Raw genomic sequence first — 25,066 nt, forward strand, 5'->3', positions numbered from 1 at the left:
CCTTATCTAATACACAGCAATTATTACTAAATAAGCATTATATGCATGCAATTTGGCCAAACAAATATGGAACCTTTTCTGTGATACGAATTTATGTCAGTATAATTCCTGTTTAGACATTCTGATTTGATGTTCAGTCAACTTAGAAAACTCTACTTACTGGTGGGAAAATGTTAGAAAATTTATTATCTACCCAATGAAATATAATTTCTGTACTCATTTGGCAACTCAAGTTTAAAAACCTCTCATTTAGAAACTGAGTATCAATAATATTACTTACATGTAACTTGAAAAAGAAAGTTAAACTTAATTATGACAATATCAGAAAGAAACCATAAGGCAAATTACTTATTTTATACTCCTGACAAGATATGTCAATCAAAGATAGAATCAGACTAATCTGTAGCATATACCTGGAAAATTAGTATACCCATAATATTTTGGAATTCAAGGGTCTGTGATTCATGTAACTAAATACTAAAGCTATATAGATGCTATAATTTAAAAGAATGTATACCGTGTACAACAAGTACACAGGAGATGTTAGAAGAATTAAAAAGCCATTTATTGCTGTATATTTTAGTACAAACTAAAAAAACTTGAGTCTTTTTTACTCCTTTTACAGAGATATTTTTCCGTTCACTAGGAGCAACAGCAAAAATGTATCTGGAAAAGGACACATTTCAAATATAAAAATGTTCTACATTATTTTATAAGTCAACTTTTCCTTTGATAGTTACAACTGATGAAAGCATAATTTTGCAACATTCAAGTAACCTTTGAAACACAGTTTTGTTACATCAATAAATTTGTCAAGGTTTTAGGAAATCAACTAAACAATGAAGAACTACAACTTCTATGAGATTCTTTTGGTAATTAAAAAAAAACTATTGTCAAGGGTTGTTTTTTTTTTTCCTTCATAAAATGGAATAAATCTAAAGGACTGAGTTATGTCAATCTGTACAGCCACTGTATGTACGTTAAAGTACTGGACAATAACTGAGGAATATAACTGCATTTTTGAGCAAATGGGGGGGCATATATTCTCTAGTTCTAATAATTAAATTACATATTGTGTATATGACAGCTAGGCTACCAAGAAACAAACAAACAAACAGAAAAAAACTATTTCTGAATCACCAACATCAGGGAAGCTAAAGCAAAGACATATTCTCAAGTCAGGCAGGAGGACATCAGGCTCCCACTCGATGCCGATATGCTTGATTGAACGATCCTGGGCACAGTGCACAGAAGAAAAAATTCAATGCTACCACCCACTGGGAAAAAAAGATTATTTTGTCTAAACTCTTAGCATCTTGTAAACTAGAGATGGCCTAAGTCTAGATTTAAATTTTAATCTATAAAAAATAGCCCTTTAAACAGGCTTTAAAAAATTTTTTTAATAAAAGAAGTCTTAAAGTAGGTTCCTCTCCCAACTACTAGAGATCTATGTTTTGATTTATAAAAATATCAATGAACGGGTACCTTTTTCCCAAACAACTCAATAGCTACTAAAAGTAAGTAAGTAGAATTAAAGAAGTAAAAAGCTGTGAGCTTTCAGATGTATACTTTAGGGAGTCACCAGATTTACTATTTTCCCCTTCTTAAAAAAATTCAAAATTTCTGTGAATCTTGCTGGAAACGATTTAGTTTCTCTGGATTATTGGATGCCATTTGGGAGAAATCACGAAAAATATCCTGGTAAGTTTCATCACCTGCATGAAAGTAAAATGAGGAGATTTTAAAAATTTACACAATTGAAAGTATTAATAAACAACATTCATTTTTACGACTAGTAACTATTTTATAATTCATTACATTAAAATTTTGTTCAGATGAGCATTTTTGGAAGAAAAAAGACCAACTAAATATAAGTGTTGGAAAAGTATACAGTGGAAGAAAAAAAAAAAAACTATACCTGAAAAAAGCACCTCAGATGCAGCCACAGAGGAAAGTTCAGAGTTAGAAAAGAGCAAAGATGCAAGTGTTTTAAAGCAATATAAAGAAATACATTTATTAACACATGAGAAATAAAAGTCATTCTAAATGAGGTAAATCACGTCATTCTAAATAAACAAAGCATTCTTTAAATAAATACTTCCCTTGATCAAGGCCAAAAGAAAAGACCAAAAACAAACACTACTGTTTCTGTTGGATGCAAGTTATTAGCAAGACAAAACTAATAACCATGTGGGAAAAAAAGCCTCATGTTTTAATATTATCTTTTAATTAAAGGCATTTTAATTTAAATAGAATGTGAAAAAGTAAGTCTTTACTCAAACTTTAATTCTTAACTCAAACTAATGCACCTAATCCACTTTCTACTAGGCTTACAAAATAAAGCCTAGAAAATGACTTTAAAATCATTTCACATTTAGTCAGTTTTTCATTTACTGTAGGTCATATGAGCAAGGATGCTATGACAAAAGGGGAATAAATATCAAAGACATCTGTTAAATTAGAGTAATGCAAATGTTTATACGTACAAATATGCTTGTAGAGAAGATTATAGATACTGATATTATAGTGGATTGAATACTATTTTTCTTGCAATGAAAAACTAAATATATAACACACATAAAGGCTAACTCCTCAGACAAAAGATTTGTATAAAATGAAATCTTATTTTCAAGATGAATCATTCATCATGAATGCTTCCTGTTAAACATATTAGCTTTATGCAGAAGCTGGGCATAATTCTGTTTTCTGATTTAGGAAACAGAATTTAGACTGTCAAATACTGTTTTAGATGATTCGTGTTGGAACATGGTTTTATAATTATTCCCCATAAGATACCTTGCATCCATCTTATTATACACTCATTGCTACAGTTGTTGTTAATAGTGCAGTAAGTTCTGTCAGCTTTCAAAAAGTGAGATTTTTTTGAGGCAACAGATGTCATACCAAAAGCCAGAGAATTAGAAAAAATCTGGGGGAGGGGGATACAGATCTAGTAAAAGGTCTAATAGCATAAACCAAGATTTTCAGTAAAAAAATGTTAATGCTTTTAATATTTAGTCAATGTAAAAAGCAAGTTATTAAAATCTCTACGTAGTTTTTCATTTAGCCCTGGAAATTTTCTCATGACCTGAATCAATCAATCTACTTTAAAAAGAAAAAATACAGTAAGAAGAGAATCTTAATAGGTTGGCTAAGAGTAACATCTAACTCATATTATTGTTACTAAAACAATAAAGGTTGATATGGTGGAACAATGGGTAAGACAATTCAATTACACCCATGTTTCATTTCATAAAAGTTTACCCCACATTAAAAGACAAACTACAATCTATTCCCATTATTAGCCACTCTAAAAGATATAAAATAAACTGAGAAGAGACAAACATTAAACATCACTTAACAAACCATATAAAACATTTAAATTTTTTTCTTATTCTTAGATGTTGAATTCAAATATTTAAAATATTTATTGTAAACATTATAAATATTTTTAAAATACTATTTAAACTGGAGAGTCTGGAGTTTTACTTTCCAAGAAAGTGTAAAGTGCAGATTATAATACAAAAATACCACACTGATTTTACCATTCAACACCAGAAATAACTTAAAAGGCACACATTATACATTCAAGAAGAAATAGGAAGAAGTATCTAATAGATGCTAATGCCAAATAGTTTACAGATAGCACCAGGTGAGCAATCTTAAGTATTACAACAGTACAATGGCAATATATGGCTTCTACTATTAGCAATGCATATTTTGTATAACAGGTTGTGAGATTTTTTTTTCTTTTTGTGGTTTCCCAGTTTTTGTTTTTAAAGTATCTACTACACAAGTACATTTTAGTAGAACCATTGTACCATGCAAAACAAATTATAAGATTTTTTTAATTGACTGAATTAAATGCGTCCTTGAAGGAAAGTGTTGGTGCTACACTACTCATTGGTTTCACTTACTGAATACATTTTAAAAGAGTTAATACAATACAAAGGAAGTCTCACCTTCACACACATACACAAAACTTTTTGTTAACATTCAGTTTCTAACCAAATGTTAATTAAGGGACTTATCAATATAATACCTTTCTTAGGCCTCAAAATGTGTTGTCAGAAAGCAAACGTTACAATAACAATAGTGACTAAGATATTTAATATAGTTAACACAAACTGAACTTCAATATGATTCTTTAAATACAATTTTAATCATTTAGAATGTTTCCCACGGCAAATATAACTTGTCTACACTAGAATACATAAACAATGACCCAGAATATGTTGCCCTGGAAAGTTCATATGAGTACATTTAACAGTCTATTATAAACAGTAAACAACTAACCACCCAATATTTGTAATACTAAGTTATATTCTTTAAATTACTTCATCACATTTTATTTCTCTTCAGAAAGTTAGCTTTTCCATGTGCCTGGACAGTTCTGAGTTTTTTGAAATGTGGACTGCTATATTTCCACTGATAGTTTAAAACAGTTCTTGATTTTTGGTATTCAGAATAAGCACTGCAACAGCAGTGATGATCCAAGATTTTGCTAATTTTGCTCTCAAAATATACTCCCCTCAAAGATATGACAGCTTGTGAGACCCTACTCCCAGGTGATCAGTGTATGATCCTGCCCCTTCTGGGCTGATTACAGCTTCCTTTTTGTAACTGATTAGATCAATGATCAATCTTCATCAGCAACATACTCACGTAACCAGTACTGGTTCACTAAAGCAGTGATTTTCAACTGGCTGAGAAACTCTGCCAACAATCAAGAGGAGTCACAGAGCCAGAGACTGTGGGAACCACCAAACTGGTTTCCAACAATTGAGAGAACGGCGTGATGTTGCACCCACCCACCCAGTCCTATGAGTTGTGGGAACTGACAAAGAAGGATACATCTTCCCTTCAGGAAATGTGTGCTCTTAAGTCGCCTTGCAAAAAACAGGGAGTCTCAGGTCCATAGGGTTGTAGACAGAAAGTTCAAAAGTGGGGTTTCCTAGAAATACGTCCATCATTCCCAAAGATTATATCTGAGTCTTTTAATGGTAGGGCTCTTCATAATGCAAAAATTGAAAATACCCGCCTTTTAAAACTACCCAGAATTCTCAAGTTTTCCTTCTATTGCTAGGCAACAAAAAAAGGATCTAGATAAAACAACCAACCAAAATCTATGAGAGGGAAATTTACAGTGATAAGCAGAGAAGAAAAAAGACCTGCTGCCTGAGCAAAACTATCTGCTCTCCCAAGACTCATAAAGGAAAAGAAGCCAGAGAGCAACTGCTGAGCCATTTTACCATGTCACCTGTATAAGTATAAAGTTGTTCTGCTTTAACTACGAGACCCCCAAATGAATTTAAAATCTAATTATTACCAAATCAGAATCTCATTTCATTCTGCTGATATACCATTTCCAGACTTCTGGTCTATTTTTTAATCTTTTCTAAGCTAAAATTTGAGTGGTAGGAAAGCCTGTTTTTTTACTTTTATTATTGTTTCTTTGCAGTACGCTGGCCTCTCACTGTTGTGGCCTCTCCCGCTGCGGAGCACAGGCTCCGGACATGCAGGCTCAGTGGCCACGGCTCACGGGCCCAGCCGCTCTGCGGCATGTGGGATCTTCCCAGACCGGGGCACGAATCTGTGTCCCCTGCATCGGCAGGCGGACGGACTCTCAACCACTGCGCCACCAGGGAAGCCCAAGCTTTTTTTTTTAAATAAGCCTTTTCTTCAAATTTTCATTCAAATAAATTGGAAAAATCTGTTTTTCTACTGTTGAGCGGAAGGTATATACTCATAAACGTATATATAAAACGACAGTGAAAGAGACACTTGAAGGCTCCTAGATGGGGGCAGAAGCCGGAGCAGTTTAGGTGGAACTAGAAGCTGCAAGAACATAAGAAGACCTGTCCTTCCAAGCTTCCCAGCTCCAGAGAAAAGTCACCCACCGACCTTCTGACTAACCAGCTGGGTGCAGCTTCATCAGCAAACACCTTAAGGAAACATTTACACTTAAAATGTCAGGAAAAAAAAACTGTTTAACTTAAAATCTTGAAGTTCACTCTTATCTCACGAATCAGGTCATAGTCTTTGAATAATTTTCATTTTAAAGTGCTTAAACATAAAGGCCTCAAAAATGGCCTAGTAATACTATCACTTAAGTGTATATCTGTTACAAAATTATAATGTATTTAAAGTCTAACATTCAAGTTTAAAACAAATGGGTGAAATTCAGAATTAACGCTGAGACTTCACCCTTAATCAGCACTCTTACATCTTGGTACATCATGAGTCAGTAGTACTGTTTGATCCATAGGATTAAAGTGGGACACCCTAGATTAGAAGTATCTAGCTGAAGTGCCTCTATTCTCAAAGTTCTTATTTGTTCCTATTAAATTAGACCAAAAATAAGTAATAAATACAGTCCTCTGAGAAAGGAATGGCCCCATATTTATCTTAGTTATATATTAATCTGGATAAAATAAAAGTAAATGGCTGAAGCTAGCATAAAGTGCAGAAATTTCAAAACATACTTAAACAGGAAAGATAGATGATATCACAAGCCACTTTTAAAATAATATATTAGTAGTCATTGAAAAAAACTCAAACATACTCACTTAAAACTGAACATTCTCAATTATTTCAGTCATGAATTCCTAAAATTTTTAACCAGCATGTATATGAATTTAAAACAGATAAATTAGTAATTCATATACTCAAATTCATGAAACTGGAGATCTAATTATTATTCTCTTCTTTGTGAAGAATGTCTAATCAGGATATGTTCATCAAAGAAAGAAATCTGATCAGCAACATTTCTTGCTTTTCTTGACATCTTGACTCAAAAATTACTCAAAATGAGACTTGAGCTGATCCTGAGTTCTCTCTAATAAGAATACGTCTACTTTGCCATCAAGCTCATGAAATATTCTTCTAAATACTTCCATTTAGCCAACAGATATTGTACAATTACTTGGGGCAAAGGTACAAGATAAAATTTGACCTTTTCCCTATATCTTTTAAACTAACTCCATTCGCATTATGGACTTCTTAACCTACTGGTAAATTTTATTCTTAAACCTTCCACTCATTTTTAGATCAAATACGGAACTCTTAATTTAATAAACTTCTTCTAGGCATTTTCCATACTGACTTTTATATGTCAACACATAGTGATTTGTTTTTTTCCCTGAACACAATTTATAGAAATTCCCTGAATAACAAAAAGAAAACAATTTTGTTATATTCACTTGACAGCCAAAAAGAAAATGACTGCTGTGCTGCTGTAAGGGTATAAAGATACGTTATCATTCCATTCGCCTCTCTGGAATGTATATGGAAGACATCTATCTGTACAGCAGATAAAGAAGTCAGCAGCCAGAGTTAGATACAGCAAGTAAATGTGTTCTGTAATAGGAATAGTTACGGATTTTTAAAGGCTTGGGAGTGAGCCACTCCCAAGAATTCAGTAAGTACACTATATATACCTAACAACTCACAATTTACAAGTAATTTATAAAAACTCTGTAGCATTAAGTTAGTTTGCTAAAGAACTATGAATCTTCCAATTGTAAACTGATAAATTCCTGGATGCATTTCTTATACTGCATTTCAGTATGGTTATTAGTAGAATATTGACCTGGCTGTCCATAAAGTCCTTCTGATTCCCGCATCTCTTCATTCATTCTTGCTAAACGTAACCTAAAATTAAATAAAAGAATTTTTTAGATAAGTTATACCATATAAATATTCATAAACTAATGAATTACATATGCAGCTAAGACGTATTCATGTAATTTTTTCTTTTACCAGTATTTGCCACTGAAACAAAAGTACTTTTAGTTTATCAGGCCCAGCAATCTGAGATACTGTATTTTATCTTATACAATTCTCATGAGAGAAGACAATAAAAGACTTCTAACAAGGGCATTTCACTTCGGTTTAAGCAGGTTCCTGGCAGCACCTCTAGCAGCTTACTTCCTCCAGACACAGAGAATTCCTGGCTCCTAAAGCAACCTGTCAAACTTTAAATGCCAACTGCTGAAATTACTGCTTCTATAGAATGGAAGCAATAGCCTGTCATAAGTTCATTCTGGTTCACCCTGAGGTACGGTAGTTCCAGATGTATAAACAGCATGTGTTATCTATAAATACTCGGGATATATTCTGACCTACAGACGTTATAATAAGTGACCATAGGTTACCAAGATTTTTGCATGGTTACCATATTGATTATATACATTCTTTTTTGGGTTATTTATCCTGGCAGCAGGAAGACCTGTAGCACTGGATTAAGGAAACAAGAATTTCCTCTCATTTTCTTACTGACTTTAAGCAACATTTTGAAACAGGCAAATGTTACCTGTGGTGCCCCTCTCCTACTCTGTACTTCTTGCCTGTCCTCCAGGCCGCCAAATCCTCAACGCCTTCCCAGACTGCTGTCACCCTCTTCTAGCGTGCTCTCTCTGGCAGTTGCAGCATCTGACATGGGCTTTTCTTATCTTCAAAGCACCACAATTCCCTGCCATTTCCTTTCCAACCATTGTGTGAATTAATAATAGCAAGATAAGTCTCCCTTTTTGGTATTTGGACTTTTCACAGAGGATGCCTGTTTCAAAAAATTGTAAGTGAAACTGACGTCCTCATACAAAGTAAAATGAGAAAACTTAAGACAATTTGGGACCGTATTTTGGGGGAAGAAGGCCCATTACTGTAAGAATTGCCTGGGAAGCTGCAGCCAGGGTTAATTTCTCTGTATATCACTCCTATCTTTTCTTTAATAACTTATCTTTCTCCAGTTTTAAGTCTATAATGATTTAATAGATCTAAATTTTCCCACAATAGTTTCCATAATAACAATAACCCCTCCAGTGAGGAAAAGAAGCTAGGTACAGAGAAAATATGTCTTGCTCTTTTGTTTTTTCGTTTTGTTTTAATCTGGCAGGGGTCAGGGAGGGGTGATATATGGCAAGTCAAGAATTCTCAGTGGGAGCTCAGGAGTTCAAGACAGTCAAGGGAGTTTCTATCTGTAAGTGACTAAAATTCAGTAGTGTAGATGGAACTATCTCTACTTATTTAACAGGGAATCAGCAATCCTGGGCTTCATTCAGAATAGACTGAATAAGCGATTCATACAACATATGCTTGAGACTCCCTACATAACAATAAAGTGTAGGTGACAACCACATTCCTAGATTCCAAGTGTAATGAACAACTCTGATCTAAGATGAAAATCAAATAAAGACCTCAAGATTCTCTCTTTAGGAGGTCATGTTAAATTGTATTCAAACATTCCAAAACAAATATTTTTACCTCAAAATAGAGGACTCATACGAATAGTTCTTCAAAAAAATAAGTACAAACAGGTCCCCTAATTATCACTGCCCAAAGGAAATGCAGCTGCAAAAGTTACTAACATCAATGCAGTTGGCTTCCCTGCTTATAATCCTCTGATTCCTGAGGTAGTCGAAAAATTGCCTGTTACTATACCAATCCAACTCCCACCCCAGTACTGTACTGAGAGTTAAAGAATCAGAAAAGTTACTGATTTTCTGTTCCTACTGGCCAGGCAGTATAACAGAAGTGGCTAAGCACATGGGTTTTAGAGCCAGAATTCTTGGTTTCAAATCCCAGCCCTACCACTTACTAGCTTCTCAAATTATTTGTGGCTTGGCTTCCTTATAAAATGAGGCTGATAATAATAAAACCTTCCTCACAGGGTTGAGGTGGGAACCAAGTAAGTTCATGTATGTAAAGTGCTTCATACATTTAACGTACTTAGAGAAGTAAATGGCTTCTAGTAAAGAACCAAGTTTAAATTTCATGCCTACACACGAAACTCTACGTTTAAACACTGTATTAAGTAATACGGTGTATGGAAAATAATCAAGTGAAAAGAAAACACTTACAAGGTCACTATATCAGCGTTGGCTGCTTCCACAGCTATACTCAAAGGGTCCTTCCCTTCTTCATCAGTGGCATGTTGATTGGCACCTCGTTTTAGGAATAAACATACCTGCCTGTTTAAGGGAACAGTGTTTATGAGATATTGCCGATAAGAAAAAAAATTAGTATTCACCTTAAGAAATAAAAAGCACTACTTAAAGAAATAACATTTTCATTAGGAAATTCTTGATTCATGCTACAAAGATTTATTGAATATTGACTCTAATAATAAAAATCTACCATGATCAACATTTTATAAATCTTATGAAATTTTCACATTTAACCTGATAATATACAGCATAGTGAGATGTGTAAATTATGGTCCCTACCCTCCAAGAATATCATAAAAAGATGTACACAGATAACTATAAATGTAAATAAAACAAAAATCACTCAAGGTCATTATCTGGGAAAGAAGAAAGCCAAGGCAACGTTAACATCATAATACATTAACGATAATACAACAGCAACGAGCGGGAAGTAATCTTGCCGCTGTATTCCACAAATATTCATAACTTGAAGAAACTGACAAAAAATGAAAAAAAATGAAAAAAAATGAATAAATGGAGTCTATAAAGTAAAATGGGAATAATTATGATTATGAAGAAAATACAAAGGATGAGTTAAATACAACCATTTTTAAGTAGAGAAAAGTTTTTATGATAAAGTTATTGAACTGAATCTTCTTGCTAATAGAGGGAAACAAAATAAGCTATGATGAAAATAGAAGATGCTATAAAATAAACATTAAAAAAGGACAGTTTCTTGTTTGTCCAGGTAATAAGACTTGGAGATCCTGAGATGTTTTATTGAAAAACAATGACCTATGACACAAACTTTACATAAGGCCAATATTTTGACTTTATTTGTACCCTCTAGTAGAAAGCCCATTTTTACGGCTTTATTGTTCTGTGAATCTAAATATTGCTCCAGAAGCCACACATCAATAGCACAAATTAAGAATTAACTACCTTGTGGGAAAACTAAAATTTACAAAGTTACAAAACTCTCCCAAAATGTATGTGCTATGTACATAATGTATGTACATGCGTAAATATACACAAATACAGACTTAAGTTGTCTGATGAAATCACCACAGTTTTAAATACTAAAACAGATCTATATAAAGAATTAGTAAAGTTCAAAGTAAGCTTGGCAATTTTCTTATCTGAAAAGTAACCATATCTTTTTTCTGAATGAAATTTAAAAAAATTTTCAGTTCCAGCATGAGAGTATAAGTCAAGGAAAGTATAACTTTATAAGCTCTAGCTAACAATCTTAACCTGAGAAAGAGCAAAACATTATTTCAAAATAAATTTTTCAAATAAAATCTACTTAAATATATAAGCACTAGTTTACCCCGTGTGCCCTAAGACAGTGGCATGGTGCAGTGGTCCCCGCCCTTGCACATCTCTCTGGTTCACATTAGCACCGTTCTGAAGGAGAAACTCGCATGTCACCAAAGAGCCCTTAGAGGAAAAAAGAAGATAACAATGGAGAAAAAGCAAACAACAATATATTTCTATTAACAGAGTATTTACTTTACTCTAATAGCCTTTCTATTGTATTTTCCCCAAAAGAGAAAATACCCCCCTGCAAAAAGCAGAAAAATGATAAATTATATTATTTTCTTCCCAAGAACTACTTCTAACTGGGATTCAATCTGCAGTTTGTGATCTAGCAAAACCCACTACTTTCATTACTAGAACTCTCTCATTAAGAAAAAAAACTGAGCTTACACAAAGTGATGTTCAGAAATCACTACTAGCTGCTGCTTCTATTTTCTATCCCATCTCTTAAAGCAAACAATAATGTTAAAGCTATGCTCAAAATGAATTATCATTTTATTTTATGCTCTACTACCACTGAAGACCTGAATTTACAAATTCATACCCCTAATACAGCCTGAATAAGTGGTGTTGCTTTGTTTTCCTCAGAATTAGCCCAGTTCACATCTGCGCCATGAGCCAAAGCTTCAGCCATTTTAGGAAGATTTTTTTCATACGAAGCCCTATAAAGCTGGAGTCCTGGATTAAGATGTTGAGAGTCGAGAAACACAGAAGAATCCTGCCTTTCTGTCTCTGAAAAGCAAACACAAATACATCAATAAAAATAAGCTCTTGGCAAGGAGGGAGGGAAAGAATGGGGAGTCATTGCTTCATAGGTACAGAATTTCAGTTCTGTAAGATGAAAAGAGTTCTGTGGATGGATGGTGCTGATGGCAGCACAACAGTGTGAATAGATTTAATGCCACTGAACTGTACACTTGAAAATTGTTAAGATGGTAAATTTTATGTTATGTGTATCTTACCACAGCTTTTTAAAAAGGCGAACTCTTACCTGTATCACAGTATGAAAGTTGTGACATAAGAAACCACTAGTTTAACAAAATGAGCTAATGGGAGATGTTCACAAAGGAATCTTATTTCCTGTAGACTAATCACTCTCCACAACCTTCTTCTCTTATAAATACATCGACTAGTACACCAGGCCTTTATGGTCTTGCCAGTATCCAATGGATAGGTAAATTACTCTGTATTAGATTAAAATTAGGTATATATGAGTATAAGCCTGGACTTAGAGACTCAGAAGAGGCAGTAAGAACCCCTAAAGGATTTCACTACTAGACCAAACCTCACTTTATTCCTAGAATGGTCCAATACCATCATCACAATTTGCAGTACAAGCAATTCAAATAATTTAAAGAATGCTTACTATCCTGAGTATTCTGCAAGATCATAACCACTAAGATCATAAAGGAGAGCATACAGGAGGAAAGCGCAGGTCAGAAGAAAAACCTAACTTGAGGGGGGATGTGGGGGATTTGCTGATCTCTTTCTCCTGATAAGAAAAGAGAGCCACAAAAAAAGATAATGGGTAGTAAGAAATACCGTTCACGTGGATTAAAAATTATCCTTAGCTATTGACACATATCTTGAGGCTCAGAAAAATGTACAGCTAAGAGAGAACTTCCAAATATGAAAATAGCTGCTTTCTCATTCAGCAGTATTAACTGCCCCTTAGTACCTTCTAAAAGACTAACCACTTCCTTCAGAAACTATTTAATCAAACTTGGCATTTTCCACATGCATTTTTCAGCAAACAATACCAATTAACATGGAATTTCACCAAAACTCACCCGGCTCATATAAACTATTGGCTGACACTGTGGAAGGTAAAGATTCTCTTCCATCATCAGAGCTCTGCTGGATTCCACTGTCATTACTTTTGACTGTTTTAAAGAAAAACCAGCTAGTGATTAAAGTTTGCACCATTAAGAAAAAAAGTCCCACAATCAATGAGGTTTTAAAATGAGCTCTGATACATCAACGTGATCTCAGCCACCACCAGTAGAATAAATTTACGACAATTTTAATCCTTTGGAACACTTCACGTATCAAAATATGAATCAGTCATGAAGCCTGGCAATAAACTTACTTTCAGAGTCGCAACATATCTCATTACCCCGTAATGTGTCAGGGGTAGTAAAGAGTTAATTTATCGTATGACTGTAAGTAATGTGTAATTCTGAGACAATGGGTAACATCTAGAGAAATGGCCACACCGCACAATGACCACGGGCACAGACTTGGAATGCTCCACAAGAGTAGTACTTACTACTACGTAGTTTTGAAGAAGTATCAAAGTAGGAGAAGAGTGAATCTAGCTCATCAGGACAGAACAGAGACTCCCTCCTGGCCTCGTCGCTATTTACAGCAATCACTGGGGACATGCAAGTTAGCAAAGCACAAAGCAGGCCATAAGAAGGGAAAAGGGCAGGAAAAAACGTTACTGGGAAAAATTTAGGAGGAAAAAACAGGAAGGCTATTAGGTGGTTAATCAGATATTTAGGGCTTTTTGCATGACAGATTTGCAATTCCCATCTCCCATTTCATTTTAAGCAGTTTTATTCCTTAAGAATATACACATTATGGTTGAACCTTGAACAACACAGGTTTGAACTACGTGGGTCCACCTATACTCAGATTTTTTCAATACTACATACTACAGTACCACATGACCTGGGATTGGTGGCATCCACGGATGCAGAACCAATGATACAGAGGAACTGCAGAGCAGACATGGAGGAAACATATACATGGAGGGCCAACTACAAATTATATGAGAAGTTTCAACTGATCGGAGAGTCAGTGCCCCAACCCCCGAGTTGTTCAAGGGTCAAGTGTACCTAGAAATGTGAATTATCAGAACACTACTTAAATTTAACTGTTTTATAGACAGAGAAATCCAATTTTTCTGTAGGATATACAGAAGGAAACAGTTTTTAGCATTTAAAAAATCTACAACAGCTACTGATTCAGAGATTAAGAAAGTGACTTCAGCTTAAGAAAATATTTATATAGATAACAAGTAAACCGTAATACCTGAACTTTGGGGAGATGCTCTAACTTGTTCACTTGGCCCAAGTTTAGAAATGCTCAGCCTCTTTTCTTCACAACTTTTGGAGACAATCTGTTTTTCCTGCTCAGGAGGTGATGATGATATAGAATATTTATCCACAAATTTTCTCTCCACATATTTTGCTCTGATATACGCCTCTTTCTCCTGTCTGGTTGGTATACATAAAAATGTCATGACGTTCTGCTTAATCTCTTAGCATGGCTAATACTGAAAAGAAGCCATTACATATTGAATTTTTCAAAGAAAGTCACTAAATGTCATACTAGTTAAAACTGAATTTGCAACATTCTACAACATGTTTTCCTTCCCAATATTTAATGAACTATGATTTCATGTTTAAATGAAAAACAAACAATAAAATGAAAAATCACAAGTATTAACATGGCACTCTCTTATTGTCTTAATTTCTATGCTCATTCATTCCCATACATATTCTCTTTTGCTTTTTACAGAATGAAAAACATTACCAAGAAACTATTAAAATTTACAGAAGTTAACTTTAATTCCAGTTTTACTCCGATAAATAATGTCACATACTGAACTATCACTAGTCATGACCATAATTCTTCGTAAGACAACTACTTCAAAACAACATAGCATTTCTAACTTAAGGGGGACCAAAAAAGGTATCACATTTAAAATTTTTGATTTATGATACAACTATAAAACACCAAGTTTGTTCTATACCTTTTCTTACTTACATCTTTCTAAAATGCCTAGGTCTTTGGCTAAAATAGGATATCTCAAGGTCTGAAATAACTCAAACAGACATGCTTTAGCAAAAAAATAAGAATCTGATTTAAGTGGTATTGGTTTAGAGGGCAATAACTTTTAAAAAGTATTAATTATCATAAAAATATAATCAAACATAGGATTATGGCAAATAAAAATTTAATACCTAATATAAAGAATCATAAAGTCTAAAAATAACATGAACAACAAAACTAATTATCTACCTTGAAGGCGGCCACTTCGTTTGGAGTCTCCATAAATAGAATTGGAAGTAAAATTTCAAACAGAGCAATTAAGTAAGTACTCTCCCCTACCAGAAGCTACCCTTTTCATCTGTAATTCTTCAATATAATAATGCCATGTATGAAATACATAATTAACAAATATTTGCAGAACGAAGTCAAACAATGTGATACTATTCATTGTAGGTAGTAGAAACTTGATCCTTGGAGACATTAATGAACAGATTAACTCTTTTTAAAGGCCTGCCACTAACAGAACTTTGTCTCCTTTAACTGCTAAGAGTTTTTATATTCCTATGTGGAGCCTTTTTTTAAAAAATTAATTTATTTTTAATTTATTTATTTCTGGCTACTTTGGGTCTTTGTTGCTGTGCGCGGACTTTCTCTAGTTGTGGCGAGCGGGGGCTACTCTTCAATGCAGTGTGCGGGCTTCTCATTGTGGTGGCTTCTCTTGTGAAGCACGGGCTCTAGGCGTGCAGGCTTCAGCAGTTGTGGCATGCAGGCTCAGTAGTTGTGGCTCACAGGCTCTAGAGCGCAGGCTCGGTAGTTGTGGCTCACGGGCTTAGTTGCTCCGCGGCATGTGGGATCTTCCTGGGCCAGGGCTCGAACCTGTGTCCCCTGCATTGGCAAGCGGATTCTTAACCACTGCGCCACCAGGGAAGCCCCGGAGCCTTAATTTTTAAGAGTCTCTCTCATCTGGAGACTATAATTTATTATCTGACTAGTAAAATATAATTATCTAATTAACAAACCCAAGAGAGACACAGCCACATTTTAACAGAAGCAGTAATGATCTCTTCTGAACAGTCTGCTTCAATAATACATATCAATTAAAGTGAAATAAAGTAACAGCTATATTCAAGATGGTGGGGGGGGGAATGAGGTAACACATTAACACAACAGTACCTTTGTCCTGGTTGCGGTTTCTTTATTCCCATTTTTTCCACATTAGCTTCATAAACTCTATTCATAACATCATTCCCCAACTCACACATAAGCTGTTTGGCAGAAAGACAGAAAATAAGCAATAATTTCCTAAAAAACACTGTATAAATCCTTAAGCAAACAGAGCTACTTAGTTCTTTTTGCATGTTCTACAAATGCTCATTTCACAAAGATGCTTAAATTTAAAACAAAAGGAGACAAGGACTGAGAGCAATATCACCATTTTGCCATTCTTCACCAGAATACCTCCCCTAGAAGATTACTACTCCTCAAGAAAGCGTTTCTCCTCACCCATCTTCTACCAGATTTCTATCCCTTACTGTGGCTAGCACAAGGCTACACATTCACAACATTTGCTAAGTTAACTGAAAAAAGAAGCCTAAGTCCAGACACGGTAAGGTTTAAACAACTCAGAATTGAAGCAAACTATTTTCTCCTTACACTTTATTTATAAGTATTTCTAAATATTTTTTTAAGTCTCAATATTTTTTAAATGTATCAGACAGTTGTGTTTCAACCAAAGCTTCTAAACTGAATCCACTGAGTTCATATCTACACGCAAAGTTGATGCAGAAATTAGATTGCTAGCCCCCACCCCCCACTTTCTTCTCCTTTGAATTCATAACAATTTATGGAATCTATCGAAATAGGGCTCTACCACAGGAGCCAACTTAATCACTTTCATTTAGACGTTTCCACAGTGATTCCACAAAGAAAACTTTTTACTTTACTTAATTGACAGAATTATTGGTTTATTTATGGATTGAAATAAAAACACAAGCACATTAAGAACAAAATTTTCAGACAGAAATAAATGTAGGATACACTACAACCTTTAAACAAACGTATATTTTTTAGAGTATGGTAAACTAAATGGTGGGAATTAAAATGGGCATACTATTAACCAGTATAAATTTTGTAAATATTAAAAACCAAGTTGTGATATAAAATCATTTATGACATTTTCATAGATATGAATCCTTGCACAGGAAAAAGGATGTCTTAGTCTGATGACTACTACCCCTTAAAAATGTAAATTTGCAAATGTGTTATGCTAAAATATGCAATGATAATGACATGCTATACCAATCCATCACGCAGCTCACTATAGCAATATCTAATATTTTTAACAAGAATTTATGTAATTATAAAATATAAAACTAAGGCACAGAATCTAAGATAATTTGTGAGAAAACATAAAAATGCAGGGTGCTGGTTTCCTTAAAAAGTGAACTGACAGGGCTTCCCTGGTGGCGCAGTGGTTAAGAGTCCGCCTGCCGATGCAGGGGACACGGGTTCTTGCCCCGGTCCGGGAGGATCCCACATGCCGCGGAGCGGCTGGGCCCGTGAGCCATGGCTGCTGAGCCTGCGTGTCCAGAGCCTGTGCTCCGCAATGGGAGAGGGCCACAACAGTGAAAGGCCCGCGCACCGCAAAAAAAAAAAAAGTGAACTGACATGGAGTTAAGAGTGCTACATAATAAGCTTAGCAATTTAAAAAACCAATAACAAAACATCAGATTTGCCAAAATAACATCAGATATGTTCCAATACAATTTAATTCACTGTTAGCACTGAGAAACTCACACATTTGTAAAACCAGATTCTAAAATCTTGACTTTGGGGGATTCCCTGGCAGTCCAGTGGTTAGAACTCTGCCTTTCCACTGCAGGGGGCACGGGTTCAATCCCTGGTAGGGGAACTAAGATCCTGCACAGCTATGTGGCAAAAAAATAAATAAATAAATAAAATCTTGACTTTTATGTGAAAACATAAAATATTTTTAAGCAAATATTCATTTTACCTTTAAAAGTTCAGGCTCCCAGGTGTCTAAAGTTAAAGATCGTACTTTTGAAAAGTGAACTCCAAGACTCCTAAGTGGGGAAAAAAAAAAGACTGCATTAATATATAAAACTTTCAAGTCTCTATTTGCACATTATGCAAGTTATTTTTCTCTCTTAATGTGACATAGTCTCTAATATAGGCCTCAACACATACATAAATAGGGGTAGATCTTCTAGTTAATAATGAATGGTGAATCAAAGTCCTCAAACGTACTTCACCAACCAGAATTTTATCCACTTCATAAAAGATACAAAAACACACTGGCAGTCAAACTAGGCAAGTGGGAAAGGTCCTCTAACCAATGAGACACAGTAATTTACAATATGTGTTTAACGGAAAGAAGTCTCTCATCCTGGGCAGGCCTACCCACCGGTGAATCCCAGAACACTCGATACACAGGGTGATGCCCAGGTTGATGCTGGCCCACCGTGGGTCTGCCAGACCACAGTCACAACAGCTGGCATTGCCAGGAATACACTGGACTCGCTGCAATGCACTTTCTCCTTTCAATAATTTATCTTTTGACTCATTTCCAGAATCCAGGCTTCCCGTGGATGGAGATGATTTCTTATCCAGCTTCTAAAAGAATTAAGAATTATTAAAAAAAAAAAAAAAAAAAAAGGATTGTAATACTACGTTGCACACTGCATGCTCCAAACAAATGCTTCTAATCAACAAATTGAAGGCCTATTATGGGCCTAAGCCAGGCACTGTTCTAAGCACCGGGGATTCAAGGATGAAAAGATATAGTTTCCTCCATCAATTGGCCTTTAGTCTTGTGGGGAGAAACACATTAATATTGAAAAATAACCCGATACAATGAATGTATGTACAAGATAAAATGGCAAAGAGAAAGGGGAACAGTAAATTAACACGCAGGATGAGAGACAGAGAGAGTACACGTGAGACTATAAAGACTCAAGAATAAAATAAATACTATTTTATACCAAGTTTTTCCAAGGTATTCAATGAACTGCAAGCAAGTTGTTTCAATTACTGCAGTGAATTACTGAAAATGATATGGCCTTTTACTAATGAGGAGATCAATTGCATAATTATAATTACGAGTGAATCAACAACAGAATGCACGATGTCTAAAATCTCAGGCGAAACGAGGAGAAAAGCAAAGGTGGTAGATAAGCAAAAAGCTAATTTTTTAAGTGAACAACAAAGTCTATACCAATAACGACCAAATACAAACATGTAGTTTGGGGATCCTAAGCAATTAAAGATATGACCTAAAAAGTCTTCTCGTTTAAAAATATTTCAACAAGCCAGTATTTTAGTATAAAATCAACAGAAATATAATTTGGCCCTTGTCTTGCCCTTCTTGAAAACTCAATTCAATAGCCGTTAGGTGGGCCTAAGCAAAGAAAGTGTGGGGATACAGTATGCCAGAGAGGACTCAGCTGGGTGAGGAGCATACCCTCAAATGAGAGTGACCCTGTGCAGGTTGCTGTTCCCAAGCAGCAGAAGGAGGGTATTTGCATAGGGAGACAGCCCAACAAAGGAAATGTGAGCCTGAGGATAGAGAGGAACTACAAAGTGGGAGTGCCACCTAGTGAGAGATGTTAGAGCCTGGCAGGTGGGAAATGGCAGCAGGGAAGGGATATTGGTCACATACAGGGGAACTGATTATGTAACTAAACCTGCTAAAAATAAATGGGAGCCAGATTTCTCACTGCAGAGAAAGGGCTCATTTATATAAAAAGGGAGAGAGTTAGAACAAACCCTGTTATATTAAATTAGGACTGGAGATACCAACAGGTGCCCTAATGGTTTCAATACAAATAGATACATAAAGTTATACAGATGTAAATGTGTATATATACATGTATATTCCCTTATCTTGGTTTCTACAAACTATTCTCCATGAAAAAGAACTAGGGCAGTTTGCAGAAACTACTGATTTCAAGGCTAGTACAGAGAAACTACAAGAAGATGAACTCGGAACATCTCATCATGTTAGAAAGTAGAGAACAACTCAAAGATTGTTGGGAACATGTCAAAAGGATACAGAATCCAGGGCTCCACTGGATTGGCCAAACTTGGGTCAATTTGAGAAACAAAACAAGTAATGATAGTAATGAATTATAATACATTGAATAAAATAGAGGCCTATATTGATATAATTATATTTTAAAATTTAAAGCCTGATGAGGAACAGAATATCTACAGTCTCAAAGTACCCCCCCCCCCCACATACAAAATACTATTACAAAGATAACATTACAGTAGAGAAGTCTAGCAGACACTACCTTACTCAAGTGATCAAAGTTAACATCACCAATAACGGGACAAATCAAAATCTTGTGCCACCTGAAAGGATGCAGTGAGAAGAACACAGCATCATTTATACAACATTCCTACAAAAGGTGCATAACCTTGTGAGTAAACAAACCAACAATGAGGGACATTCTACAGAAATCTGTAATCTTGAATACAACCAAGGTCAAGAAGGTCAAAGTAAGACTGAGGGACTATTCCTAACTGAAGGAAACTGAAGAGTCATGACAACTAAAAGAGACCTGTGCTTCTGAACTGCATCTTTTTGCTGTAAAGAACATTACTGGGACAACTGTTAAAACAATGATATTTGAGAATTAAATGGAAGTAATGCATCAATGCTCATTTCTTGATTTTGATGACTGTACTATGCTTATACAGGAGAAATGTCCTAATTGTGGGAATTACTCACTAAATTAATAATGGGTGATGGGGCATATGTTAGCAGCTTACTCTGAAACAGTTCAGGGGAAAAAATTGTTTGTATTATACTTGGAACTTCTCTATAAATTTGAGATTACTTTAAAATTTTTTAAAAAAAGAAATAAAATCTGCTTTACTAAAACATGTTTGATAATGTGAATTAGCTCATAAGCAATTATCATATAGAGAAAGGATGTCAATATAATGCAGAAATCATGTTGGTTCAGTCCCAATTTTTTCTTTATTAGCTAATGCTTTTGGCTGAAAGCAAAGTACACTAACACAGCAGAACTTGGGCTGGCCACCTCAAGGAACACAGGACTGAAAAGGACACCCATCTCCCCATTCTTCTTGGCTCATTTTGGCCATGTGCTATGACTTGAAAGTGTTTACTGCACCATTCTCTCTGATCTTTATGTATTTTGTATATATCACCAAAGCCTCAACCCTTCTGTACCCTTCCTTTAAGCTATCCTCACCAATTTTTAAAGTTAAGTCCTATCTGTATTCTATATTATAGTGTTCATTTATTAGGAATTTAACTAGGCTAATATTGGGTTGGCCAAAAAGCTCATTCGGTAGTGAATAAGTTGTTCCATAAAGTTCTTCATGAAAAATGTGTCTTTTATCTTGACTTAAAACCAAACAAACTTTTTGGCCAAGCCAATATTTTTACTGAGATTCTAAAGTTCCAAAAATTATTCAAGTTACAAACTTACACGGTTTTTTAGGTTGGCCCTATCCCTATTTTTCCTGTAATCCCTGCTGTTTCTGGTGTATGGTTTTGCTAACATAGGTATTTCAGCAACACCACTAGCTCCTTCATCAAGATGATCTGGATACACACCTAAATTTGTTCCCTCTCAAAACTCCGCTAAAAACTAGAGAATTTTTTTAAAGGCAATTACCCAGAGCCATTAATGGACAAAGTTGTGATAATCTGAGTATGAAAAAAGAGTAATTACCGCAATTAATTGGGACCCACTGTATTTACCAAAAATCCATGAGTGTATAATGATATCCCAAAAAACATGTATCTGTCCCCACTTAAGGTAGCTAATAAATCAACCAAATGTGGTAATTAAAAGCAAAAAATTAAGCATTTTATTAAACTAACTAAATAGCTCCGTTGATGAAGAAAACCTGTATTTCACACAGGAATGCAGACGGGGATGACAGAATTAGAAAATCATCATTTTGCAATTCCTAATGAAATTACAAATTCAGTTATAAAACTATTAGATGAATGGTTGATGGAGCATAGATCTTATAGGGTCAAAGTAACACAAGGTAGATTTTGTTACACAAAATAACAAAGTAGACTGGGAACAAAAAAGGAAATGTAACATGACAATGGAGGGATCATATTGTCATCTCCCTAATCCAATGTATCTGCTTCATGTTCACACAGAACATTTTCGCATTAACAGTGGCTGGATAACAATATTGTATGTCTCCTGTTGCAGCATGAAGTATACACATTATCTATGTTGCAATCTATGAGAAGGAATTCTATAGGAACAAATAGCCTAACCTTTTCAGCACATCATTGTTATGAAAAAAAAAGAACTGTTCTAGATGGAAAGACAAGGAACATAAGACCAGATGCAATGCCCAGTCATAGAAGAGATCCTACTTTGTAAAACAGGTTGTAAAAGACATTTTTAGGACAACTGAAGACACATGAATATAGACTGGGTTACAGACGATATTAAGAAATTACTATTAAGTGTGGAATGACATGATATCTGTAATCTACTTTTAAAAACTTAAGCTTTTTTATTTTAAAAAATTAAGACATTTATCCACAAGAATAGGGAGAACAGGAAAGAAAATAAGAGCAACAAAACTTGGGGAGCTGAAGAGTGGCTGGATGAATGGTAACTGAGTAGACCAAGGTAAAATCTAAGGAAATAATAAGAAAAATCCAGGAGTCCATCAATTTATATCACATAATATTCAAATGACTCAAGGATTTATACCAGTTATCTCGGAAGTGGGGATGAAAGTAGGAGGACTGATTGTTTAAGAAGCAGTTAGATCGAAGGTGCCCTCCCCAACACTGCCATTAGTGGACTGCTCTCTACAAAGACACACAAATGACTAGAGGTTTATTCTCTGGGAAAGTAAAACAGAAAGTGACTGGATGGGGTTTACCTAAAAGGTGGAAGGCAGAGGATTAAATTAATGTATACACACCGAATGCTGCGATCCCCAGCAATTAGCTCCAAGCCAGGCCCTTATCCCTATGCAGGAGATTGGTGAGTCTTCTCTGGGGAATCTTAGCTGAAAAGACTCCAAAGTCCCTAACTATGGTTATTCCTCAACAAATGGTCCACACTTTGCTGAAGCTCACAGTCAACGAAGTCCTAACTGCGTTCTCAGAGCTTCCGAAGAGGTTAGTCCTTATCTTGCAACCATGAGCAGATTACCAGAAAGCCAAGGAAAGCCCCTAATAAAATGGTTCTCAACATTGTCTATACACAGAAATCATTTAGAAAGCTTTTAAAAATATTGATGCCTGGGTCCCAACTCCATTCAATTGTTCTGGGGTGGGACCTAAGCACTGGGATTTTTTAAAGCTTCTTGTGTTATCCTAATGTGTAGTCAAGATTAAGAACCACAACTCTAACACTGCATATATGAAAAAAGAACAGGTTTATATGTACAAACATTCAGCAAACAAAAAGGATCTCTTGGAAATTAAATATGTGCTAGCAGAACTGAAATATTCAATAGAAGGTTTGGAAGACTAACTGATAAAATCTTCCAGAATGAAGAACAAAAAACACAAAAAATAAGAAAGTCATAAGACCAGTCCAGAAATTCCAGAAAAAGAAAACAAAGAAATTGGAGAGGAGGAATACTAAAGACTGGTAACAAGAAAGACTCCAACAACAACTCTGGAAACAAGAAAAACACTGCCATTAAAATTTTTGAGAATAATCATTTCCAACCTAAAAATTCCATACTCAACCAAACTATCAAACAAATGTAAGGATAGAATACAGACATTTTCAGACATGTACAGATTCACAAATGTCACATTTTCAGGAAGCTAGTGGGGGGAAGCGGTGAGTTCCATTTCTTAAGACTCACTCATGGCCTTGCTCAAAGGAGTTTGTAAACTCACTGGGTAGCTAAAGCCAGACTACAACCCAAGACTCTATATTTAGTTTATCTTCTCCAGGGAGATTTCCACTAAAATATGAGCTTTCCTTTTTTGCTTTTCACCCAGATTTAATTTTAAATACCTTTCACATTCACTGTTTTATTAGAATAATAAAATATTTGGGGAAAAATACTTGCATCAGAATACCTGGGACACATATTGAAATAATGGATTAAACATAAATATATATATTAAATATATATTAAACATATATATAAAATGATAAGTAAAGAGAAATAAGCAAGAGAATTGAATCTACAATTTAAAAATAAAACCCATTTCAATTACAAAAAAAATTATCCTCCATAAAAAAGAAAGTTTTAATAATCATGCAATGTTGCGACTAAAATTAGAAACTTTGTTAATGTATCACTTGGTATCACAATATTGTTTACTAACCTCCGATTCATCACCCTTCTCTCTATAAGCAGTAGCAATACTGGTCTGAACAGCCTTAATCCATGCCTGGCGCAGCTTTTCAGAATCTGCCTGAAGCATACAACTTCTAAAAGGAAATAACATTGTTTTCTCAGATACTAAATTAAACCAAAAAATAAGAAGGTTTACTTTTTTGTCCACTTTGTTATTTAATAATTTTCTAACAAAAACTAATTTCTGTTGAAAGGTTTTATTTCACCTATCTTTACGACAGGGTATGTTCATAAAGAAATCAAGGAACCAATGAAATAAATTACCTACTGAAAACAAATCACCCATTCCTGTATATTAAAAAAAAAAAACAACTTTAAATTTGCCACATAAAATAACATTAATTTTTTCCATTGGGTAGATATATGAAATGATAGTTATCAAAGAAATTTATCTGATATATGACTTCAGTTCATTACCATGACAGTTAATATGTTTTCACATGGCCACATCAATCATGTTTATAGAATTTAAAGAATATGATACTGGGTAGAAGTTACATAAATATCTGACTTAATATGTGTAATCATTAATTATTAAAATTTACTTTTAGTGCACTTTTTTCCTCTTTAGCTCATATAATCACAACTGCAACACAGATCTCTCTGTATTCTGGAAAATTCTTTAAGACAAGCTATGGAAACATAAAAGCAACTCTCAAATTATTTAGAACCAC

General features: G+C 34.8%; 1 protein-coding gene across 1 annotated transcript in view; it reads right to left on the reverse strand.

The window, feature by feature from the left end:
• Nucleotides 1–483: 483 nt before the first annotated feature.
• ACAP2 (ArfGAP with coiled-coil, ankyrin repeat and PH domains 2) overlaps nt 484–25,066 on the reverse strand; it is a 155,035-nt gene continuing 130,452 nt past the window's right edge. The window contains exons 13-23 of the mRNA XM_065875727.1: nt 24,361–24,466; nt 18,451–18,659; nt 18,040–18,109; nt 16,200–16,291; nt 14,283–14,467; nt 13,037–13,129; nt 11,791–11,978; nt 11,257–11,366; nt 9,861–9,971; nt 7,592–7,653; nt 484–1,715 (exon numbers count right to left, since the gene is read on the reverse strand). Of these exons, the coding sequence (XP_065731799.1) occupies nt 1,615–1,715; nt 7,592–7,653; nt 9,861–9,971; nt 11,257–11,366; nt 11,791–11,978; nt 13,037–13,129; nt 14,283–14,467; nt 16,200–16,291; nt 18,040–18,109; nt 18,451–18,659; nt 24,361–24,466 (1,327 nt within the window). The 3' untranslated portion in view covers nt 484–1,614. The remainder of the gene's footprint in view (nt 1,716–7,591; nt 7,654–9,860; nt 9,972–11,256; nt 11,367–11,790; nt 11,979–13,036; nt 13,130–14,282; nt 14,468–16,199; nt 16,292–18,039; nt 18,110–18,450; nt 18,660–24,360; nt 24,467–25,066) is intronic.

Source organism: Phocoena phocoena, chromosome 4 (assembly GCF_963924675.1).
Source record: "Phocoena phocoena chromosome 4, mPhoPho1.1, whole genome shotgun sequence".
NCBI classification, from domain to species: Eukaryota; Metazoa; Chordata; class Mammalia; order Artiodactyla; family Phocoenidae; genus Phocoena; species Phocoena phocoena.